The 25,085-nt window shown below is 41.4% G+C and overlaps 2 protein-coding genes across 5 annotated transcripts in view; one reads left to right on the top strand and one right to left on the bottom strand.

Moving 5' to 3' along the window:
* LOC110979349 (adenylate cyclase type 5-like) overlaps window positions 1–1,593 on the bottom strand; it is a 102,068-nt gene extending 100,475 nt beyond the window's left edge. For 2 of the 3 annotated variants that reach the window (XM_022235067.2, XM_022235066.2), the window contains exon 1: window positions 1,369–1,593. The gene's annotated coding sequence lies outside the window, so the exon portion shown is untranslated. The remainder of the gene's footprint in view (window positions 1–1,368) is intronic. The other variant, XM_087147846.1, reaches the window with a different exon arrangement.
* A 5,956-nt stretch (window positions 1,594–7,549) lies between these two features.
* ccdc47 (coiled-coil domain containing 47) lies at window positions 7,550–24,949 on the top strand. Of its 2 annotated transcripts, none has more exons than XM_022235169.2 (14): window positions 7,550–7,693; window positions 10,629–10,891; window positions 12,023–12,136; window positions 13,660–13,787; window positions 14,263–14,309; window positions 15,457–15,578; window positions 15,858–15,923; window positions 16,772–16,873; window positions 18,012–18,119; window positions 19,008–19,093; window positions 19,616–19,674; window positions 20,372–20,481; window positions 20,968–21,135; window positions 22,094–24,949. In XM_022235169.2, exons 2-14 carry the CDS (start codon window positions 10,631–10,633, stop codon window positions 22,166–22,168), a joined length of 1,446 nt encoding a protein of 481 aa, XP_022090861.1. In that variant the 5' UTR covers window positions 7,550–7,693; window positions 10,629–10,630; the 3' UTR covers window positions 22,169–24,949. The 2 variants fall into 2 exon arrangements, with proteins under 2 accessions (XP_022090861.1, XP_087004292.1); XM_087148166.1 differs by lacking the exon at window positions 7,550–7,693 and adding an exon at window positions 10,138–10,379.
* The last annotated feature ends 136 nt before the right edge of the window (window positions 24,950–25,085 follow it).

Below are 25,085 nucleotides of genomic sequence, written 5' to 3'. Positions count from 1 at the left end.
GCTTCATTAGGGAAAAAATACCCCCTCCCCTCAGTAAACCTGGACTAATTTTTTTGGGGGGGTTGAGAGGTGTGAATTTGTGTACTTATGGTAATAATAAAACTGATGACACACTCAAGACATAAAAAAATCTGGAGGGCTTGACCAACTACAACCCCACCCCTCCCTGGAAAATTTCCAGGATCTGCCCATGGACCACATGCATGACGTACACAGTCGCTTGGTATACAGCTGGAAATTCCTGTATATTAGACTGCATCCAAAACCAATTATCTAGAGCTAGCTATGTGGATCTATGTTTCTGCCTATTTTGGAAATGGCCTTATGGTAATCACCTAATTGTAAATATCAGTAAATTTTTGATAGTGATGTACAATGTGGCCACCATGACAACTTTATACCATTATGCAAAAACAGCTAAACCATATAGTAAATGTACACTTCCAAAAAACATACCGGTACTTTATACATGTAAATAAAAACTCTCCAGAATATCACACTCCGTGCAACTGCAAGTGCACACACAGCTTGAAACAATTTTACAATCACCACAGAGCTCCATGGTATCATACTCCCTTTATCCCTCCAGAGATGGAGAGTCAGACGGTGAATAAGCGAAGACACCTGCCGCAAGTACGCCTTGGATACAGGTGAGACTAGTAGTAGGCCTAGTGACGCTGGGTCTAGGCTTAATGTACATACTGGGCACAATCAGTCACTAGGCGTTATCGCCCAGTTTTTGCACAGTCAGTCAAGTCACAACTTATTGATAATTCTGCTATCACAGTATCAGCCAATTGCCTTTTTGATTTTTTCTTTGTGATTCACGGTTGTGAAAGATTGTTTCAAAAAAAGGGAAGTTATGTTGGAGACTTCATCCAGGATCGGCCCATCGCACAGAGGGATCACGCGATCATGCAGACACACCAATCAGGTCCAGCACACATTGCAGTACTGCCACTTTATAGCTGTCATGACTGATTGATTGAAAACAATGATTAATATAGGCCTCCAGCATGATACCAGAGTCTATGATTAAATTTCGATGTTTCTGTCATGTCTGCATGGTCTGTTCCTGTCCTTTTTTATGTTTTATGATGTTCATTTGGGAAATATTTTCACATTCTGACTTTTTGTAGCTGTAGACTGACATCCCAAGACGTTTAAACGAGTTTTACGGACATGACGGAAACAAATATAATGATTGCGTACATGTATTTTGCGTACACAACCAGCATTAGCAGTCACAACATTTGTCACGATCCAAGGGCCTACCAAGACAAATTTACTGCGTTCAATTTCAACACGCAGACGATAACATCCGTTGTGTAGAGAACACATAATTAAAGGTATTTTTAAAAGAATTACCTTTCGTGTAACTGTTGTATTCTGACGGAGTGAATCGGCCAGACATGGCTCGTGTGTTGAAGTAAACCGGGCGCTGTATCAAACACATCACACGTTCCCATCGAGGCCATTTTGATTAATGCAATTTTGTGCGTATAGTTCGTACACCTGTACACAGCACACGTTCGTTGTGTGTGCATTCTCAGGCCAACACGCATCGCGCGGCCGGATGTAAATACCTAACTCCCCATAGAAACCAACGCTCCCACATGGAAACCGACGCACGACGATGTCTTTTGTTTCCCGGAGCTCAGGACGTCAGATTTGTGGAGGACCCAAAAATGCTTCTTGGAATTTATGAAAAAAAAAAAACACAAAGGCAACTGCAAGTCTGTTTCGATGGGGAGAAGGGGGAGGGGCGAGCTAACCCCAATTATGAAGGGATGATCAAACTGCCCTGAGCTGATGGGTGGCTGACTGGTCGCTGAAATGTTTGGGTTGTTTCCAGCACGGAAAACTTAAAAAAACAAATTACCCCCGGGGAATGCAGCAACGTTTTGGAAAGGGATTAGCAATCCTCCTCAATCGTTTTTTTTTTCAGAGACAGGATGAGAGCCAGATAAAAAAAAATGGGCAATCGTTTCAAGAAAGAAAATCCCTACCAAAGTAAAAACCACAAAAACTCAGGATATGCCTCTAGTAACCCTTAAGCCCCGCCCCTAGCCCTCTCTCTAATTTCCAGAGCGTGAAACTATAAGGACCCATAGGGTGGATCCACAACCAAATCTCTAGGAAGGGGGGGGGGCAATTTTTTAACTTTTTATATAGCCTTTCATGACCTCTCTGAGAGGTTGAGGTTCCATTTTGATGCTTTTTCCAAGTTTCTGAACGAGGGGAAGGAAAAAGGCTAAATATTGCACCCTTTTCACATAAACCGTTTGTACCTTTTGCAGAAGGAGGGGGGCATAGCTCCCTTTTGCCCCCCCCCCGAATCGCTATATGGACTAAACGCTTTACAGTGAATATCACTCTGACTTGGTTCAAATTGGAATGGTTTGAAAAAGAACCTCTTCCACTGAAAACTCCACAAACATGTCGTTCCATTCCATTAGGTTAGAGTGTCACTCGAGTTTGTAGTGTCCCGATAGCTTCAACTGGGAAGAGCGCATTTTCACTCGAGCAGAGTGAATTTTCAAACCTTTGAATTTAGCTATGAATAACTAGAGAAAAGCATATTATGTAGATTCACTCAAGAAATCGTTCAGTGTAGTGGAGGCCATGCATAGTTCGTTTTGAATTAAATGTTCCTTTATCATCCACATTAGAGCCAAGAGGGGATGCAAGGGAGCAATTGCCGCCATCAATAAGTTTCATTCCATCTCGTCTTTCGGGTAGCCATTCTTTCAAGAAGGCGCTACAAATTCAACTAATCCTTTATTCATTGAAATTCGTTGGAAGCCTCGGGAAGAGGTTGATCAAGAATTCAATTAAATCGAGCAGAAAGCAGGTTTCAACATGCTTCCATTAGTATATATAGAATGCTTCTTGGTCCGTATATTGTATTTATTGTATTAAAAAGGATTTTCTATTGAAAAGAAAAAGACTTATGAACACAAAATAATCAAGGAAACAACAACAAGCTTTGTTTTCACGTTAAATGATTACCGATGTTGGCTATATCTTTGGCATATACTTTTGAGTCGTATTCGGATATTTAATGATAGCAGAGTGGATTTCCAGGAAAGGAAAACAGACAAAATGTGAATGAATGCAAGGGAAACAAACTTATGTTTGGATGTTCAAACGATAGGCGTGTTTCTATATATATCTACCTTTATTGACTGTTTATCTGGAATGATATGAATTATAGGTACATCTATACTCTATGGACACAAGCACAAGAAAAACATCCTGCACTGATTTCAATTTAATTCAGTTTGAGACAGCCTCACACAAGTAACGTTATCATGATAACAAAGGAATTTTTCTTTAATCATGATGGCATGAAGCTGGCACAGTGATATCTTATATCACTAACTTAATCCATCCTTGGTTGAAGACCATAATAGGGAAAATAGATGCTCAACACCTCAAATAAGTCCTGGCATATCACTTCTTAGTAGATATTATTCAAGTTATAGATAGTTTAAACATAACTGAAAACAAAAACATCGAAACGGCTAAAAAGTCCTGTGCACTTCGGTGAATCTTAGTTTGACTGCTCCAATTCGTAAAGTCAGAAGAAACTCAACTTCCGACTGGTGAACGTGGATGTTGATTTTAATGTAAACGAAATGACTAAACGCACGTTAGTTTGTTTGCACAGTACCAAGACGAAAATTAATGCTGCATTTCTTAGGGGCATGCATGAGTTTGCACGCTGCCTGTTGATGAAAGAGAACACTTGTTTTGCTGAAATTTGTCGGGCCAATAATACACTTCACCTGAAACCCCGTTTGAACAAATCGATGCCTAAGGCTCAGAAAAAAATGTGGCCCCAAACGAAGAGCTCTCTAACCTGAATAATTCAGCATGCATGAAAAAGGAAAAATGCACAAAATTCTGCCTCGACATTAACTTGAATTCAGAGTCCTTTTTAAGCAAATGTTTCCTGGGTTGGAAAAGTTTCCAAAAGCTGAAAGTGTAGGGGGTGGAGGAGTAGAAACTAGGTGGTCTTTGGATACCGCCATGTATGGATCAGAGCCGAAAATGAAGATTCGGGGCTTGTACCGGTAGTTTGATGCACGGTTCGGCCGCAAGCTATAGACATGTAGGATTTCTACCCGATGCATGTGTCAGTGTTAATAATTTCAAGAGTAGCTGAGGACGAAAAGGGTTTTACCCGAAGGAAATCAGAACATGATATTGAAACCTACGTCAGCAGACGCGCAAAAGTGAGTAAGTCTGCATTTTTGTTGTGCAGTCAAAAAATAGGGAAGTACGAAGGGCGCCGCTTCAAGGGTGTCGTTGGGGTCGCACTTCAAAATACGCACCCATAGAAAACACACAGACATAAATAACCGGACCCAAAAGCGGACCGAAATAGCGCCGCCTGTTGACTCTCGCAAAGAAGTTGGCCTCCGGTTTTTCACTGAAAATTCAAGATTTTGGCCAGAAGTTCACTTTTTGTTTCAATTTTATCGGGCTACAGCCACGTGATTTGTTTATTCGGCTTCGAAAATACTCCCAAAATAGTAGTAAAACTATGTACTCAGCTCTGAATGTAGCAGCCCGCCTCTGTCCAAAAATAAGCCCGCAGGTTGGAGCTTTTTGTGAAAGAAATACGAATTGGAAGCTATCAGTCCCAAGTTAGTGATTTATAGAAATATCTCTACCATCCCGATAAAGGCGTGTCTTATTGTAAAAACCCTGACGGATCTCAAAATATTAATGAGCTCGCGCGCAGAAATCCAACGATTTGGTGGAATGCAGCCGGAAAGCATGGTTATGGTTGTGCATGCAGCACGGGCTGACAATTTTATACTTCGGATTGCGTGGGCTAGACTAGGTTTGAAGGGTATGGGTGGTTTGACGAGTGCGCCCAGTTAGCTTTGCGTGGAACCCAGTGAGGTTTGTTTTTGACGTTAGAAGCTCCAGACAAAAACTGGGGTTTTTCGTAGGTAATATTTTGAGTGCCAGGCAGACAAAGAACCTTACTGTCCGAGAAAAAATTAATGCTCTGCCTTGCTTTCCTCACTTTTCGCGGATTAAATCTACTTTAAGTGCAACCTCTGGGACAAAAGAGGCATAAGATCAAGCCATCAGATGAAGTTCAAAGATCCATTTCCCAAAACCCGAAACAGCAAATGTAACAAAAAGGAACGACCACGTATTTTTAGGTTTGTGTTTTTTCCCTTTTGTTAATATTTTGCCTTTTTCGGGGGGGGGGTATGATTCACAAATTGTTAGGATTTACATTAAGTCCCTGTCAGAATCAGCTAACTTCAGTCAGCTGATTAGTGTAGTATAGTCATTTGTGTTACATTGAAGTCGGAGGGAAAGAGGCTTGCGACACCACAGTTATAAAGACGTGGGGACTTATAAGAAAATTTCTCGTCTTAATTACTTATAAATTAATCCATAAACTTTGAATCTTAAAAGGGTCACATTCATAGGCGTACATTGCATGGCTGATCTCCAGTTTGTCTCTTTATGGATGGAGTGCATTGTGTAATGCCGTATCCAGTCAATATTTTTAACTTCACAGGCGCTAAATTGCACTCTCCACACATTGATTTTGTTTTAAAATAAATTTCAACTTCAAGGTGTCAGTTGAGGTAACACGGAATACCTAAAAAAACAAGTCAATTGAGCTCATTAGCAAGTGCCGGTAAGAATTGTAACACCAGTGTTCCGTATTATTATGCCCCACTCCGATCTATCGCGCTGGCGCCGCGTTATGAGGCTACGTGCGATGTGCACTGCACTTCAGTTCTGTAACTTCTGCACGCTTGGAATACCAACACAGTTCATAGGCCTACCGGTTTTGCTTATATGACATTGCAGGAAAACTGTAGAAAAGCGTACAGTGCTGGCTGTCAACACGAAGAATGGGAGTGACAAAACCCAGTACGGCCGTTTCACAATAGTGCGCCATCAAGAGTTTGCAACGCGTTGGCCAATCACAATGTGCGAAATTTGTCGACCCAATGCGCGTTTGGAAATGGTCGACAAATTTTGCGCGTTATGATTGGCCAATATATTGCAAACTCTTGGTGGCGCACTATTGTGAATCGCCCGTATTGAACGCCACACTTTAGGTCTGTAACTTTTACAGTTTCAGAGTAAATTAAAGATACCGATAATCCATTTAAAGCCGATTCCTCTCCCATTTCAAAAAATTATATAGGCATACCTCTGAGAAGGGTGCTGCCTTGTAGTCTTGTACGTTAGAGGTGGGAAAAGATGGACACTGTTGGAAATTCTTCTCTACATAATAATCTTATGTCAGTTCTCACTATAAATGTCTTGTTAATGTACAGAGGTTTATTTTGCACATGAACAGATTTTGATTTGTGGATCAACAAAGATGTTGTTTTCCAACTAAAATAATTAGGCTTATGTTCGTGGAAACAAAACGACTCAGACGAGGATGAGGGAGGCTACTTATAAAGTTGAGGGAAGCTCCTTACGCCCTTCATTGCATGATGACAATCACGTTTCATTTTTGTCGAATGTATTAAGACCGTAAAGCTATATGTAAAGCACTTTTTACATGAGTCAGCGCTCTAGTTTTTATATATGGTTATATTGTTAAGACTTACTCTCTCATCTGACAGACGTAGTGTATGCTCACTATGACAGGGAAACACGAAAGGAAAAAGGCAAAGCCAGCTTTACGGGAAGTGGCTTTATGCAAATTTAGGTTTATTCATGTTGCATATTTTCAAGGTATTTTACAGGGCTCTGTTAGTACAAAACTCTCGCTGTGCAGACACAAAGTACGTCTGTTACGAAGATACTTTTACTTTATAAATTTGTACAGAAAACCTGTTGTAAAACAACATACATGTATTTTTATCAGTGTGTCTGGGAATAACAAAACCCATTTAAAGTATACTTGCTATAATGCCGGTCAGTAGATAATAGGTTGCAAGATTCCCAAAACTGGTTTGTTATATACAGTTATTTACATATTTCAAAAAGTTGGCATTAGCATTCCCCTGAACAGGTTCTACACGTGTGGAATAAAATTTTACGTTGTCTTGATAAGCTAGATGCATGCACCGTAGAAATGAAATTATTCGGGGCACTTACGCTGGTTAAAAGCTGGTTAGCAGGCCGACATGCTGGTGCAACTCCTGGGCGGGTCGTCAAGTTTTATAGTTGTGGAGCAAGTGCAGGATTTGCGACAAATTCCCTTGCTATTTCTGTGGTGTGCCGTCGAGCGGCCCGGCACTAACTCGGTCAGCTGGATGTCGCCATTAGATGAACTTCTACAAATCCGGAAAATTGAAATTTGGAATAAAGAAAGACTTTTAGCGTTTATTTTAGTAGAGAGTGAAGTAAAGTGTTCTCTTATGAAAATATGTACTTATTTCTTATCTTCCAAATTTCGTTTCAGAATTTTTGCCCCCCCCCCATTATGTTGTTCGCAGCTATAGCTGCATTGCAGGTACGCCAAGCGGTCACCAAGGTGGTGTATCTCGCAGTTGAAATCAGAGGCCGAGTGAGGGCAGTGTTTTATGTGGCCAAACTGGACTGGTTCCTAGTATTATTGATACGTTTCCTGCTGAATTCTTTGTCTGGATGCCCAACTAAGTTGTTCTTCATGGCATGCATCCACTGCATGTTTTGCAACGGCATTCGGGTTATGGTTAAACTGCGTGCAGTGTACCGTTTTCAGGTAATCTCCCAAAGATCCTCTTTCATTATTTGGACCTTTACTGTCACCGAGCTGTAATTTCTGCCCACCATAGTCTGCTTTCTGCTCCTGAAAGCCTGAAAAGTTAAATCAGATATGTCATGGTGTTAAGCGTTAATCCATGCATGCATTATGGGCAGCGGCTAAGGCTGATACCGCACGAGTGATTTTGCACAAAAGGGGATACTGTTTGTTCCTTTTTCCTTCCCACAATGCCTTTCTACCATTGTGCAAAATCACCCATACAGTATGGTTACGCGAAGACTGTACTAAAGTCACTCAGACAGTGTTGAGTATGGGATTCCATATCTGCTGTCACCCGTCGTCCGTCGCACGTGCAATCCGTAGTGCAGTTCACTCTTGCCTACTGTAAAAATGTGCTGACTTGTTTTCATGAAATTCTAAAAAGAAATTTTTCAGCCAATACAGACATTCCATTTTTTCCTCTCAATTTCATCTTCAAATCCACAAATACTAGACAGCAAACTGTATTTGTCAACTGTTTACTGAATGTTGGGGGAAATTGTCACTTGGTTTAATTTTCAGAAAATATGACATGTTGGTTTTTGTGGGTGTGTATGCCGTGGTGGATAGGCCAATGCGCACAGGTAATCCAACATATCAGCACTTTTTATGGCGCTAGCAAAGTAACATTACTGTTTAAAAGACTTCTGTGTACCTACGTGTAACTCAAGTCGTGTGTAATTTGGAGTACATGTATACAGCAGATTTCATTGTACGTATACTTGCCCTCTAAATAATGTTGAATCAGTTCGTCTCTTATAAAAGATAGTAAGGAATCACACATTGTAAGTAATTTATTATACATTCAGTTCAAAGTTGGGATATCGTGGAAGGACAGACAGGCATGGTGGATCGATCAAACAAGTATGTGAAAAGATCAAGGGTCAAAGTGAAAAATAGCACTGGGCAAGCGGGACAAAAAAAAAGCGACGGGCAATGGACGATGCACGATGGGTGACGCACGACAGGAGATGAATGACGGCAGATGTGGAATTTCATAGTTGAGTCTTTGACATGCATTGTCGACTCGACTTCGTCTTCGCCCTAGGCTTCATCTCTGAAACCAATCCCTGATTGTGGGCCTGAAGCGTTTCAATTAAATTAAAATACTGTAATATTTATAAATGTTTGGCTCTTCGCATCTTGCGTGATGTTCTGTGGCACTATCAGAAGTCAGGTAGGCCTAGTAAAAAAAAAACAGTTGAAGCCTGAGACAGAGCCAAAGTCAAGTATTGGGCAAATGGCCTAGGTCTTGGCATTTGTTGTTGTGCGCCTAGCGCAGCTTGGGTGTTGGCACATTCATGACAGTGGTGGTCATGCAGTCATGGCGGTGGATCTAAGCATGCCAATGCTATCGATAATCGAGTGTTGTTAAGATGTAAGTTCCCTGTAATGTGGCATACTGAGAATTTAGCCTCAAATGCCTTGCTTCAGCAATAGGCCTAGGCCCCCTGCCTCAAATTCCACTGCTTGCATGGTTAGTAGCCTAAAACTCATCTGTTCATATTAACCCTAACCGCCAAGCATATTAGGGTTAGGGTTAAAATCTAAAATTAACAGACCGAACTACAGAGTTGTAGTGAAATTCTAGTTTGGCCTGATTTTTCAATTTTTTTACTCGAACTGCACAATGAATGTTTTTAAAACGCAACCAAAAATAAGAAAATAATTTTCTTTCAAACTTACATTTTTTTGTAGGCCTATATGAGTAGACATACATATATATGTCCTATCAATGATTTTGCAAATCAGAATTTATTGAGTTTTTAGACATTTTTTAACGTTAATGTGGGATTTTTTGAGATTTGTGTAAGTCTGCCACGTTAGGGAACCCTCAGCCGAATTTTTGCTTGATTTCTTGATGTCACCATTTGGTAAAATTCCAGACAAAATTTTATGACACTGAACTTATTCACAAAGGTTCAACTGCACACATGAAAGTAATAGGCCTAGCACCAATATGTAACTGAATGAATGTGAAGCTTTTCAAACAAAGAGGTTTGGCAACACCGCATGAGGAAAGTTGAGGGAAACATCAGAGTGGGCCACGTTAGGGGACTGCACTGGGTCAGTTATCAATCAGTCGATCATCCCACTGTGCCATCAACCAATCCAGTTTGACACATTTATTGGAAGTTTGGAATGTGCTTCGCAAATTCTCCCCCCCCACCGTGAAAATGTGTAACACGGTGAATGGACATACGTTTATTTGTAGGCGTCTACATACATGCACATGTATCTGTTGTGGGCACATGTTTGCTATGCAAATTTCCCGTCAGTTTATCACACATGCTGGTACATTTACATGTACAGTAATTATGTACTGATATACATCAAATACTAGACTGAAGTCAGAGGGCAGGTACCTTTTTTCATTGTCACAGTTTTTATATTGAACTGCAAAACCCTTTTTTGAAGGTTATCATCGTATTTCTGGAAGTTTTTTTCCCACACACTCATAATAGTGTTCTCTTCAAATCCCTTCCTGTAACTTGCACCTGTTCTGCCTGTAAGCTAATGTTTCCCAGTTCAAGCAAAATGCATAGCGATATCTTCTATCTCTGTGATTCTTACAGTTCTGTTTTGTCTTGTCTTTGAAGTTTGCTGCCTAGTTCTGACAAAAAAGACAAAGTTTTTTTGAATAGTGAGCAATGATAATTTTCTTTGATGACTTCTGTAATATTGCAAAGGATCAGCCGTCATAAAAGCGTTTGCCTTCGTCCAAGGTGTTAGATATTTTTAAACACTGAGCGGCCAAGCCACTGTTTGTGAAATCAACTACGCCGTAAATTTGTACCATAAGGCTTATGCACTGTGTGAAGTTACACCAAGTTTTGTGAAAGGGGCTGCTGTAAGTTTGATTTCATTCCTATTTGGGGGTTTGTCTCAACAGACATGATGTCTCATAGTTCCCTGCTTCTGATGGTCCTCTGTGGCCTCCTGCTCACCCCACTGGTACTCGGTGCTGCTGGCAACCACCGCGGTGCTGAGATCGAGGACAACGAGTTTGCCGAGTTTGAGGACCTTGGGGACGAAGAGGAGGATGACGGGACGGTGGAGACAGAAGGAGACGGGGAGGAGTTCCTGGATGGGGAGGAGGCAGAGGGGCCATTTGAAGGGGACTTTGACGAGGAGGATGAAGATGGCGTCATAGAGGTGAGGAAAGATGGAAGCCTTGTCTAAATCATTGGGCTGTGGCTGGCTGCACCACATGAGTCTATGAGAAGTAGCTGTAGTCCTGTTATGTCCTGTTCAGATGTTCAGTTTCCTATGGCAGTGAGGTGAGACATCATCCCTTGATCCCACATGGTAGAGTGCACATGTAAACAAAGTGTGACATCATGACATAGGTCAGTTGCTCTGTGATGGGTGTGATCAGGCCCTAGTCCGCCTAACATGCCAGCACCCAAGACATTTGAGTTTAGCGAAACGAAATGATCAGCCAAGCAACAAATTTTCCACGACAAGCTCATGATGCTCTCCTCACTGCATCTCACTGAACAAATGACAGTCTGAGAAACTCTTTGACAGTTATACATTCATTGTATTCACTCCTGTTGTCCACATGCTTTATGTTGAATTGTATTTTATGTTACTCTGGCTTTTATTTCAGCATTCTTTAGATTGTGCGGCTGCTCTGCATGCAAACGCAATAGAGGTTGTGTTGTTACAAAGCAATGAATTCCCATTTGGACACCATGCAACTTGTACATGCAGGTTCCTACATGTACGGCTCGTGAGATTTGAAACATTCATGTTATCATTTGATCAGGATTTTTGTAAACAAATTTCTTTTTCAAGAATCAAAAATGTCAGTCCACGGTCCACTTTAAAACTGTGACTTGAATTTCAAATCGATCATGTATGTGTTTATGATCCATTCAGCATTTTACCTTGAAATTTTTCACAAAGCAAAAACATGGCGTCGTAGACACTGCAGAGTGGTAGAAAGATGCCTTGACATTCTTCAAAATCCATGTTAAGAACTTTTGAAATTTCTTGGGGGGGGGAACCATATTTGTTAGGGCTATAGCCCCAATAGTCCTGAATCCTCCAATGTTAATATGATTTTGCACACACCCTACATGTAGGGAGTTAGGGTTAAACTTTTGAGAGCATGCATGAGTGTGTTGCATGTATGTTCAAACTACTGTGCTTTTGAATGTCCGTTTATGCATTTCATTCTCATATGAGCCTCAAGTGAGATTAGAACTTTGGTTTTCTGTCTACGCTTGGTAAAGGTTTTCTCTCTTTAACATGCCATTTGCAAACCGTTTTTGTGCACAGGACGAAGATGAATTTGAACACTTCCACGACACGGAGGAGTTTGAGAACTTTGAGAGAGAGAAGCCGTTCAAAGGCAAGGGCTCCTCTGACACGCCAGACCTGGAGATAGCAAAGGTAGGAACTTCGGCAAGATTTTCATGGAGCTGTGGCCAGAAGTTGTGGCTGCGGCTTGCAGTAACACAGAAGCATATTCCAGTGTCAGCCACAGCCTGACTTATCAATGCAGACTGTATAAAATTGCTAAGCCAGAATCCTGTAGGAATCGGTCACAAGTTATGTTTATGGCAGGGTTGTGAGCAACCGATCATTGTTTGGCAAACATTTTTGAGCAACGCAATAAAATTGACCCCAACATGACCACAGACAAAACAGTCCTGATCTGTGTCCACAAAGATTAGTGTCAAGTCACAGTTTTTCCTTGTTTTTCTCATCTTTTACTTTTTTTGATTTGTTGGAAAAAAAGTGGAAATCGTTCTTTCTTGTGGTTTGCAAAACTGGTGGTGTCAGTCAAGACATCAGAGAAATCAAGCTAGTTCAAAAACTCGAGTTGAGAATTATAATTGGGACTTTAAAAACGAGGAAAACGTAACAAGCAGCTGAAAACTGTTCCTGCTTCTGAAAGCTTGCATGATTATTTATAGCTATTTATCTCCAGAAACTGTGGGAATTGTCTTATTGATTGTTCAACTGCTCATATCTGCTGTATTTTGCTAAGATTTGCTTGGTTGAGAGTTATTCCGTATTTAAGGTTGGAATTTTACATACAGACTTCTAAAAGTGCCTTTATCAATCAACAGTCTATACCCACCTTTCCATGGGGATGTTTTTATTCCATTTCTGTTCTCTGTTTTTCAATCCTGTGCAACATCAGTGGATGCTCTTCTAAAATTTATACATACAGACATGAAGGGCACTGAACGCATCCATGGAAAGGAGTGCCTTATGGTGTTCAGTTCCCCCACCCCCTCTACAGGCGACTCTCTGTTCATATTCTGACAACAGAATCTTAGAAACTTCCATGTATACCACTGCTGGCAAATGCACCAAGCAGTGTTGTATTCGAGTCCCTTCACAAGTCCAGTCACAAGTCCTTTCACAAGGCCAGTCATAAGTAACAGGGTGAACAATGACAAAAGAATGCTGTTGTCGCAGCTGATTTGAATAGCTGAGACTGTATGATGGACTTACAGGGACTTGTGCTGGACTCGAATACAACACTGGCACTGAGACTCAGCTTTGTAGCTCTGCCCAACAGCCCATTTCGTGCCGACAGAGCTTCTGTCAGCTCCTCAATGGACCTCACTAACAATGAGCACAGCAAACGCGCAATAACCCTAACCCCCTAGGCATTTTTACTGAGAACCATCCTCAATCCTCCAAAATCGTCCGATTTTCGACATGAAAAAATTGCATTCAGCCTCAATCCTTTAAAATCCTCCGACAATTCCTGTCATTATGGTGAGGCAGTGCGAAGGGCATTCTAACCCAGGTCTAACCCACGACCTTCATGCATGGCATCCTTCGCAATCAGCCATGCACTTTTGCCATTCACCCTCGATCCTCCAAAACCACCCGAAGGATTTTGGAGGATTGAGGAGGGTTAGGGTTAAAGCATTGAATTTGTCGTTGTTTAACAGCTACCGGTGCATCTGCGCAACAACTGGGACAGCTACTACATGGAGATACTGATGCTGGTGGGCATCCTGGCCTACGTCCTGAATTACATCACCGGCAAGAGCAAGAACCAGAAGCTGTCAACTGCATGGTACGTGACAGCACTACTCCCAATTTCTCATGGGCACCCTTCCCCCATCCCGACTGCCTCCCCCTAAGACAGTGGGTTGGTCACTACCGATGTGACAACGTCTCCAAACCCTTGGACAGCCTTTACATGGTACAGCGTACCATCGGTTAAAATATGTTTGCCGGTATTCTATTTTCATTCAGCATATAGTGGGAATATTTTATGACGTTAATGTTTTTTTCTGAAAGGAAAGGAAATTTTGTAATACTTGTGTTGAGAATTATTCATTTGCTTCAGTACTGATACCAAGCCTTAGCTTGCCAACCACTGTAGGAAAAACTAGAACCGCTATTTAGCTGGAGAAGTTTGATTGTCCAACCGCAGTGATAATGATGAACATGTGGGCTCAAAAAAAATTATTTGTGAAGGGAGTGTATTTTTTAATTGCGCTGAAAGGTAAGGGCTCATTAGCATGTTCTTGATTGTTTTTGAACAGGTTGAATGCACATTTGGAGCTACTGGAATCCAATTTTGCATTAGTCGGTAAGTCACCCATCAACTTGTTATCACTGTGCAGTCAATGTCATATCACTATGGTGAACAATGGCCCTTGTGAGGAGCAGCTGCAGACTAGCGTCAGTTGTGCACATGCTGGTTTTATTTTGCCATTACTGGGCCTCTAGGAATGAAGGCACGCCAGCAATGTTATTAATCCTGTCCTTTCCAAATCCTTGCATGAGCCAAAGATGTCAAAAGATCAATGGTGTATGGCAAAAATTTTGGACTGATTTTGAAGGATGAATAGGTGTCACGGTCCTGGGCCAGACACTGTGTTGTTCATGCTCAGCCATGCATGTATTTAGGCCCTGATCATACTTGAAAACTATCCCCATTTCTGCAGGATATCATTCCCAACTCATTGGTCACAGTGAGCCAGTCTAGTACATGTATGTCAAAATGTTAGACCTCATGCTGTTCAAAATGACCTCAGACATGCTTGATTTTGGGCATGTGCTGTTGGAATACCAAACTGGCGCATTGCCGGGGGATTTGGAAGGAGAGAGGCAGTGGTCACCCCTCCATGGACCACTTTCAAGTAACAACAGGTTATTAGAGGTCCAAGGCTCTACTCAGTTTTTTCCATGGAGGTCAGTCGGAGGATTGTGCAAAATCAAAGTTGTAGCCTTGCCAGAGACCCCAAAGGGAGATCGAGTCAATTGAATACTTACAGCTGCTGGTACCCGTGTTGACAGAAGTCTTCATCTTAAGCGGGAAGATGTTGTTGCCAGCTGTGAGTTTCCTCAAGCCTTATCAGGGATGCTGTATCTAAATATTGCTTAACCTTAACCCTGCAAAGTGAGCGTAATCCAGCAGGTGTAAAAGCCTGTTGTACTTTGTTGCACTGGGCAATCGACAGCAGCCTGAAAAAAGCTGCCTGTGTTGAGATAATGGGAGCTGGCTTACGGATCAGTTCTGCTGTATCATCTTGTGGTGGCAAGCAACCACAAACTACTGGGCTGTTTGGCATTGGCTGGGCAAGCCACCTCGACAAATGATGCAAGCCGATGTGTCCAGTAGGGATCTAGCCAAAAATACAGTGGAGGGCTAGGGTTTAACGAATGCAGAATTTGTTAATCCAGCGGTATACATGTATGTGTTATCCAGTGTAATTTCTTGGGCCTGTTGACAGGTGATGACGGGAGCCAGAAGGACCCCCCGGCGACCGGTCAGCTGCTCAAGGAGAGCGAGAGCCGATACTGCCTGTGGTGCTCCGGCAGAACGTGCTGTGAGGGCATGCTGGTGGAACTCAAGGTAGGACCAAAATATTTGCATTTCACACAGTATGATTTACATTGGTATGTCTAAAACCTGCTTGACATTGCATTTAACATCTGCCCCTTGGAAGCACCGTCAATTTGGAATGAGTAAAAAGTAAACAAAGGTATTTCTTGTGTCTTTTGTGAAAAAAAAAGCTCCATGCGTCTGTGTTAATATTTTTCTATGCTAAAGATATGGTGGTTCCTGCCATTTCTTTCTCTCAGAGTTGTCCCTTACACTCAACAGAAGTTCACACTTTTGTTTTTGTTCCAGCTTCTGAAAAGGCAGGACCTCGTGAGTGTGGTAGCCAAGCTGATGAAGCCAGGGTCGGATGAAATAGTAAGCACAAGTGTTGTTCTTCTCCCTGGTCTTTCCAGGAGAACTCAATGTTGTATCTGGGTCATTCCATGAGGTTGGGGCACAATCTGTGACGGTGTCCTTGTTACATGGGTAACTTTTACCACCTGTCATGACCTGTAGAGTAGGTCATTTACTCTGTAAAAGTAACACACACCTCTGTATTCAGCCTTGCAAGATGTATAGATTGGAATCCACATGCAGGTAAATAGCTGTTCATTTTTACAAAACCCAGGTAACAATGAACACCGTCACATATTGTGCCCCACCCACCCTGGAATGACCCATCCATCATGGAAAGAAGCCCAACATGTCTCTTGTGTTTGGAAGTCTAAGAAATGGTGCTCCTTTTGACTTCCAGTATTGCTATCAGTATTTTAGATGATCATTTAGTGGGACAGCACTGACAGAGCCACATTTCTTGCATAAGAGATAAAGGTTTTGGAGTATTAGCCAATCTGAGTTTGGAAGTAGAACTATATATCTCTGATGAGCTCTGAGAACATGATCGAACATGATGTATTGATGGATAGTATGTGCGTTGCACCTGTAAAGCATCTGAACCTCTTCTGGTCTGGTCTGAGGCATCACATGCATGCCAAACATGCACACAGTCAGCACAATTACAACCCTTGACGTTTGTTTGCAAGAGAGCCACTTTGCAGCGCTGCATGTAAATACGTGGACTTTGTTTATGAGATTTTACTACAGGAATTTATCCAGGTCTGATAGGAAAGGAAGCGATTCTGTGTATGGGTAAAGAAATGTCAACTTACACAGTAATTCTTTTGTACTCTATTTAATGTCTTCCAATATTTGTTGCTTAATAGTTAATAACGGTGACAATGAACAGTGAGGACATGGACAGCTTCATTCTGTTTGCTGGGAGGAAGAAAATGGCCTCCAAGATGCAGAAGGAAATGCAAGATTTGGTAAGTTGGGAAAGCTGCGCGAGTTCCGCTCTTTTAAGACTTGAAGGTTTTCATGGTGAAAAAAAACTAGAAGAGTAAAATGTTTCACTGTTCCACATCAACGCCTCACCGAGCTAATCCCTACATCTGGATCCCTCTCTAAACCATATAAGCTCCACTCCCAGTCAGAATCCTGCAGTCTCCTAAAGACAGAGTACACTGTTCGAAACGTCGAGTTATTCCGTGGTTCTCCTCAGAACCACACATACTCAAGAAAGAGATTGATACATGGTGCAACCACAATCATTTTACTCTTCTTACATAACAGTTTCTTACATAACAGTTTCTTACATAACAGTTTCTTACATAACAGTTTCTTACATAACAGTTTCTTACATAACAGTTTCTTACATAACAGTTTCTTACATAACAGTTTCTTACATAACAGTTTCTTGCATAACAGTTTCTTGCATAACAGTTTCTTGCATAACAGTTTCTTACATAACAGTTTCTTACATAACAGTTTCTTTCATAACAGTTTCTTGCATAACAGTTTCTTGCATAACAGTTTCTTGCATAACAGTTTCTTACATAAGAATTTTTTACATAACAGTTTCTTGCCTAACAGTTTCTTGCATAACAGTTTCTTGCATAACAGTTTCTTGCATAACAGTTTCTTGCATAAGAATTTCTTACATAACAGTTTCTTGCCTAACAGTTTCTTACATAACAGTTTCTTGCATAAGAATTTCTTACATAACAGTTTCTTGCATAACAGTTTCTTGCATAACAGTTTCTTGCATAACAGTTTCGTACATAACAGTTTCTTGCATAACAGTTTCTTGCATAACAGTTTCTTGCCTAACAGTTTCTTACATAACAGTTTCTTACGTAACAGTTTCTTACATAACAGTTTCTTACATAAAAGTTTCTTACATAATGATTTCTTACATAACAGTTTCTTACATAAAAGTTTCTTACATCACAATTCTGAAATAGTGTGTCCTTTATTTGAAAGGTTAAATTACACCTCTAGATGTACACGTATTAGTCATTCATCAAGAGGAGATTGTATGCTAATAGTGCATCAGGTTGGTCTACACATTGTGAAGGTTGTAACTGATTGTTTTGCTGGCTTTCTCCATGTTTGACAATGCAGAGTCAATATTGCCAAGATAGACGCAGTGGTGAGAAGTACGGCTTGCCATCTTCCAGCGTGGTGTTGGCCGAATCTGCCGAGGTCATCCAAGGTGTCATTGATGGCAAGGTAGGAACAGACTGTAGGTTTGGTCATGCACAAAATGTAGCCACTCTTTGTCCATTCATTTGTTTGCATACATGTGTGTTGGTTCACACCAATAAGGAAATAGGAACCAGACTTTGGTATACGCGGGACTGTTATCACAGAAAGTGGAAGACAGTGAAAGCGTGATTTTATTTGTTCAAAAATGTTTGGTCATACCAGGAAGGCCTCAGATGTTTAGCTCTGTTAATGCAAAATATTAGCATTGTTGAGCCTGACTTATTCATCATTTAACCACTTTCTGCCGGGCCCATTTATCCATGTTGATTCTGCTGGGCCGGGTGACTTTTTATTTTTTTCCCAAATTCTTTAAAAATTCAGAATTTCATTTCCTGGACGTTTACACCCACACGAATGACTATCTGGTGGCTGCTCTAATCTGACAGACAACATCTATTGCTGCCCGGGTATTTCAGGCAGGCCTGCCTCCTTGTTGAAAGAGCCCAGATTGTGCGGTGTTATGTAATTTTCTTTTGTTCACGAAACTGGCAGAGCACGCTGCTGACATCTTTTCAATACGGGCTAGATTAGCATGCAGCGGTATTGTATTGCGTATCACTGGAGTGCTTTTGTCCCCGGTGGTAATCTGCTCGTGCTGAATGCCACAAATAGTGCTATAATCTTTCGACACAGTGACGGATTTCTTCCGCGTTTGACAACTGAAAAAATTGTAACAATTCCCAGCAGCTCAGTCTTTTGTTCCAAAAACAGTCTTTTGTTACAAGTCCCAGCTCTTTTGTCCGATTTTGGGCTCCCCGGCTTCGTGTATAAAGCCTATGTGCCCGAAACCGGGTACCCTGGCACGAAGTGGTTAAACTGTGATGTACATGTACGTTACTCCTTCATCCACAGGTGAGCAGCTGTCTGAACCAATACGAGGACATGTTTGAGTACCTTCACTTCTCGGATCAATTTTCTGGTCCCAAGCCAAATGCAGAGTAAGCTGACCACCGTTTCCAGTCTGTTCTTATTTGTGTTTTATTCAGCCGAGAGTGAGGTTTGATTATCTCGGTCACATCAGGTCCAGAGCTTTCACAAAAAAGATACTGTTCAAATGTGTGTTTTGTACACGAAGTGGAGCGAGTCAGAGAAGAAAATGCCTTACTTAGGAAATAATACAGCGATGTAAATTGTTAAAAAAAAGTTAATAAAGAGAGTTTAATTCTGCCACATTGCAGATCCAAAGTTTCATATCCAGTATATGAACAAGTCAATATGGCTATCAGCGTGTTAAATAGACATCTGTGTTGATGACGCCACGTGTGTGCTTCCCTGTGGTGCTCAATGGACCATGGACCCCCACTGGCTTCCTAGGAATGTGCACATGTAAAGAAAGTGTGACATCATCTGAACCATTCACTGTACGCTGAACTTTCAGATGCGCCATGTTTGAATGTCACACCTTAAATGTTCAGTGTGGCCGAAAAGATACAGTTTCCACGTTTCAAATCTTTTTGCAGTGATGAGCAACCAACCAAGATGCCAGAAACCAAGAAAGTTCTCATCTTCTGTTTCAAAGGTAAAAGTGCCCTCTAGGTGCAACATCTGGGTACAGCGGGTCATTAGAACTAGATGGTTCTGTACGTTTCCAGGAGGCAGTCAATGACTTCAGAAAAGGATCTCAAACGCTAGCTCAAAAATGCTGTGTCTCTTTCCTCGTGGCCTGCTTTATACATTGACTACTTTGACTTTCATTTGACATGCAAATTGAGGAAATGATGCATCTACAAATGGTTGAGCTGCTCTGGAAGGCATCATTTTACAACATTGTCAATAACTGTGAACTGTAAAACAGGGCATTTTGTCGGAAGCTAGACCGTGTCCATTGACAGAGTAAATGTCTGTGTTTGTAGTTTTCATATTTGCCTTAAGTAAGAGATTGTTTTATTTGGTACTTTCATGTATGATGCTGGTCCTCTTGCATAAGCCTGATTTCAGGGTGTTTTTCAAATTTGAGGTATTAACATCAAGGCACCATATATGTGTGTGAACACGAGCTGTACAACTGGAATTTCAGGCGAAAATGTCAGAGCGAACTTACGCCCTCGAGTGAATCAAGTGTGACGTTAAGGGGACGAGAAAGTAAAGAAGGGTATTAATTCCTATTCAACCATGCCAATCTACTGGCAACATTCGAAGAATTTGTCCTGGCTGCAGGTCACTGAAGTTGCTAATTGTTAAACTGACATGTTGGTATTGCCTGGTCTTGTTCCTAGTACCTGGAGGTCCGCGTTGCACCAAGGCAGACATGGAGTCCATGCTGCCCATGATGAAGCTAGTCATGTACTGCATTGAGAAGGTCAAGCGATACAAGCTCAGCCGCGAGGTACTGCTCTGAGAAACTCTTTGTTTTTGACCGATAGCATGTGAACTAACGTCCTGGACATGCGAAGAATTATATTGAAATTGGTGGATCAAGGACTGTGTCAGGGTTATAAACCAGTGTCCACCCCCTTGACTCTATTTTACACTTAAATATTGACTGATTATTTGGACGATCGACATCAACTTTTTGGTCACAATTTAAAGCTTTCTGCTGGTGTTGCACTTCTATTTTCATACATTATTTGGGGCATGTCATGATTTGGGGCCTGTTACCAATGGCAAAGTTCTTAATACCCCTGGGGTAGCCTTTCCAAATAGTGAGGTGTAACAATGTCCACCTTGGGGTCTAAAAACGGAACCCAACCCCAGAATGGCTGATGCAGTGCGGGATGAAGTGGTTTGGGGAACAGTTGATTGGCAAAGAAAATCAGCAATCTTTGATCCTCTAATATATTTATCCCCCTCCTTGTTATCCCCCACCCCCAAGGCCAAACAAAAAGCTGACAAGGCCCGGGCCAAGGTGTCGGAATCCTTCGTCAAGCTGGCCCACGCCCAGCGCCAGGAGGCAGCCCAGCAGCGCCGCGAGGAGAAACGACGAGCCGAGAAGGACCGCCTGCTGAATGAGGAGGACCCAGAGAAAGCGCGCAAGCTGGAGGTTAGAATAGCAGGGTTCCCGCGACCCGGAAAAGTCATGGAAATTTGTTTTCATTTTCCAGGCCTTTAAAAGTCTGAATAGTCCAAGAAGTCACCTCATTGGGTCATGGATTTTCATAATTCTGTCATGGAAAAGACGTGGAATTTCATTGTCCTTTAGGTGCAAGAACTCTGGAATAGTCTGTTGTATGTTTCATCTGGAAATGAGATAAAGGGCTTCCTTTTTTTCAGCTACTATCTTTTTTAACTCACAAGAAGTCTTATTTTGAAGGGGTTTTGGCTGTCCCATTATACCAACCTTGTTGTAACCTGGCATGCCTTAAAAAGCACATCTGTAAAGTTTCATTCCAATAAGCCGTTTGCCAGCTAAATTGGAATAAAATCTGGTACACTGAGTTCTTTCAATTCACGTGAACATAACAGTTTGAATTCTCCACACTAAAACCACTGTTGCTAAACCTCGTGATTCGGGGCAGGGTTTTGCTTTACATAAGAGACACCTTGCAACCATACACTGTTCTCAATGGATAGGAGGGGCACAAAGGAACCAGTCCATTCCAGAGATGGTGGTCGCTATGCAAAAGCTTGCCTCGAATCACGAGGTATAGCAACAGTGTCTTTAGGGAATTCAAATCATTTTGTGTTTGTGCAATCGGATAACTCAGTGTACCAGATTTTATTCAAATTTAACTCGCAAATGCACATTTGGCTTACAGTTTTGTTGTAATGGTCATTTGAAGTTCACATATTTACATGACTTGGCCTGTGCACCGAGTACATGTCAACGGGAGAACTTAATCTTTTGGGTCAACTTGTCTTCGATGAGTGGGCATTTCACAGAAATTGTTAAAGTGTGGTGATTTTCCACCCAAGGACCGTCATTGCTGTGTGGAGGAGTGGACAAACTTGGAAATTCAAGATTTACCTTTAAAACCTCTTCTTGACTTGCTCGTTTTCAGGAGAAGCAGTACCGCAAGGACATGCGCAAACGGCTGAACCCTGGCATGAAGCAGATGAAGGTCCGAGTCACATAAAGCTGCCATGGTACCATCTAACCCATAGGGGGCATTGGGGGGGTGTTTCCAACAACTTTTGGCTTTGTCTTTGGCTCCAGCTTTGCTGGACTTTCAGCCCCCGATTTTTGGGAGTTCTTAGCACACTGAAAAATGTATGTATTGATATCAAACTGTATGTCATCGATGCAGAAATGGTAGGGTTTGATGTAGTTTGAACATGATGGACCCACAGGTAGTTCCAATGTTGGTATGATCTGGAAAACCTCCATGTCCGAGTTTGTCAATCAAGTGATCTGCCAAGACAAATGACATCTACCTTTAAAGGGATTTTTTCCCATTATTTTGTGTGCTACTCTATCCAAAATCAAATCAAATTTTAAAAGAATGTTTTTGTTAATTGATAAGCCAGCTACGTGTATCACAATCGTCTCACAAATTGAAGATCCTTTTCCTTGCTGTACTCGCTGATGCATCAAGCAACACAAACGTTGTTTAAGAATACACCAATATTTTTTCTGAACAACACAGCAAGGAGGGACTTGCGTACAGTTGCTTACACTATGCTGTTAATTGTTTTTCCAAATAAGAAAGGAATTCCTGTGTCGTATATTGTAATATAGATTATGCTGTAATGTCATCATGATACAGAAATTGTAAGGTTAACCCCTTCACTACGGAGGACTGCTACTACCGCACCCTTGTGTGAGGATCAGTGCATACCACAAATACAGTCTATTCACCGTGCAGCTGCTGGTTCAATGGGGCCTGCTGCTGGACAAAGCCCTCCATTCAGGGCATACCACAGCCCAGCAGTCACGGTCAAAATAATCCCGGCGTGAAGGGGTTAAGATGATGCACTCAATATACAGTCAACTTTGTTATTGTCGTTTTACAATTCCATGCAGCAGATTTATAGAGTACCCAAGTGTGATGTATTGAACCAGGAAGTGTAGTGCAGACGAACAGCGTATATGCGGTGTTGGTTCACACGCTGGTTCTCGAGCTAACGCCTTTTGCACGCATGTGCGTGTGACGTATTCACATTGGCACTCTATAGGACAATGTAAATCAGCCACAACATTGTGTCAGCTGTGATTTCAGTCAGCCAGAGATGGCAGAGTTTTAGCTGTTCTTTATTTCGCAGACATGCAAACTGCGTGTAGGTTTCCTAGCAAAACAGAACTTTGGGTTATCGTGTATGCATGTCCCAGAATTGTTCTCTGTTTTAACGGTGCACTTTTTTATATGGAGTATGATCATTCAAGACCTAGTTTAAACAGTCTGAGGTCAAATCAGCCGTTTGTCCAATTTACATGGCTATGGCTAGTGGCATCAACCATTTCCATACATACGCATGTACATGTGTTGTCTAGAGACATAGCCAAGTGAATTTGACTTGGCCTTACATTGGAGTTGAGCGAAGCTTTTTAAGCATGCCTGTAGAAGCATTGGTCTGGCAACCAAAGTGCTGTGGACCATTGTTGTTTTCTGGATAAAATGTGATTATGGATGTGTGGCTGTATGAAGAGATTTGTACAACTTTGTAATCTTCCTTCAGATAGTTCACATATTTTTGCTGGATGCTGAAATGGATGGGTGTGTATGATTGAACAAAGAATGTTCTTGATTGTGCATAACTTCAGAGAGTCAGAGCTCAGAGCATGCAGCCATGAATGTATAATCATTGTGGATGTGTTTGTTGAGCGGCAGGATAGATCTTTTGTCTTGTTGCAGAATGTATTGTGTCAGTAAACAGTTGTTTTAGTTGACTAGAACTGCTCTTGTGTTGAGAGTTCAATTACCTATGCCCGGCACAGACCAAAGTTTCCTGCCTGATGATTTATGTTCTGAAAGCTTTCGTGGTATAACAGTAAAATGGCCAGTGCTTTCTAACAAATACCACAGTGAATTAATACCAAGTTGGTATCGATTTTGCTTTAATGGGGAATGTTGAAAATTAGGATAAGAGGACTGCAACAAAGTTAAGTTTGCCTTAAATTTTGTTGTAACTTGTAATCCGAAGTTTTTTACAAATTCTGTTGTAGGTGTAGTAAGTAGTTGTGACTCTGACTTTAATAGCCAAGTGAGTCTTAAGTCATCAGAGCCACCTAAGCTGAAGTCATGTAAAAGACCTTTTATAGGAGAATTTTGCAAGCTGTAAATCGATGGGAACCTGTGCTGTTTTTACCAGGATAGTTTCTATTCTCATCGTGATGCCAAACTGACTGATCCGGAGACATCAAGCAATTTGTTCTTTCTGATGTTAACTAAAAAAAAAAACCTGAAAAATCTGGCCTTGGGACTCACTTATGGGATGCAGTCATAGTTGTAAAAGGCAAGTGTGGCCATTGGCTCCTAGGATTTGTAACTCATGACCAGAGAATTGGAGGTTTCAATCCAGCTGCCGAACATATGTAGTGGCCTTGGGCAAGTTGTAAGTAATTAACAAGGAGGAAAGTATATTAAGATCCATTGGGTCAATTTCAATAGTAAACGTTAGAGTATAACCCGTTGAAATACTGCATTGTAAATACTGTCGTTAAAATACCAAAACAACTTCAATCACTTGAGTTTTATTCTAATACTACAAAGTAAGTGTTGATAAAAATGGTAGTTTCAGGGGTTTTAATTTGGTGTCGGAATGTGAGTGATGATTAAATGCATCTGGTTTTTCTAGATGCATGCGTACTTGTTGAAAATGAATTTGTATGAGACCACCTTCTTATGAACTTTGAAATAAAATATTTAAATAGGAATACTTGAATTGGAAATAAAGAATGAAATCATGGGAATAAAGTATGCATTTGTGTTTGACTCCGTTTTTATAGGTTGTAGAAGCGAAAAGTAATTGAAATTGGATAGAAGTTGGGCCCCATCGTACTCTTCAAACACAACACAAATTGCACAAGGGGAGAACTATTAACTTAAAGCGGTG

This window comes from Acanthaster planci, linkage group LG17 (assembly GCF_054643075.1).
Source record: "Acanthaster planci isolate LZ-2023a linkage group LG17, COTS_SCS, whole genome shotgun sequence".
NCBI lineage: Eukaryota > Metazoa > Echinodermata > Asteroidea > Valvatida > Acanthasteridae > Acanthaster > Acanthaster planci.
The sequence above is the reverse complement of the archived record's forward strand: the minus strand, read 5'-3'. Positions and strand labels throughout refer to the sequence as shown.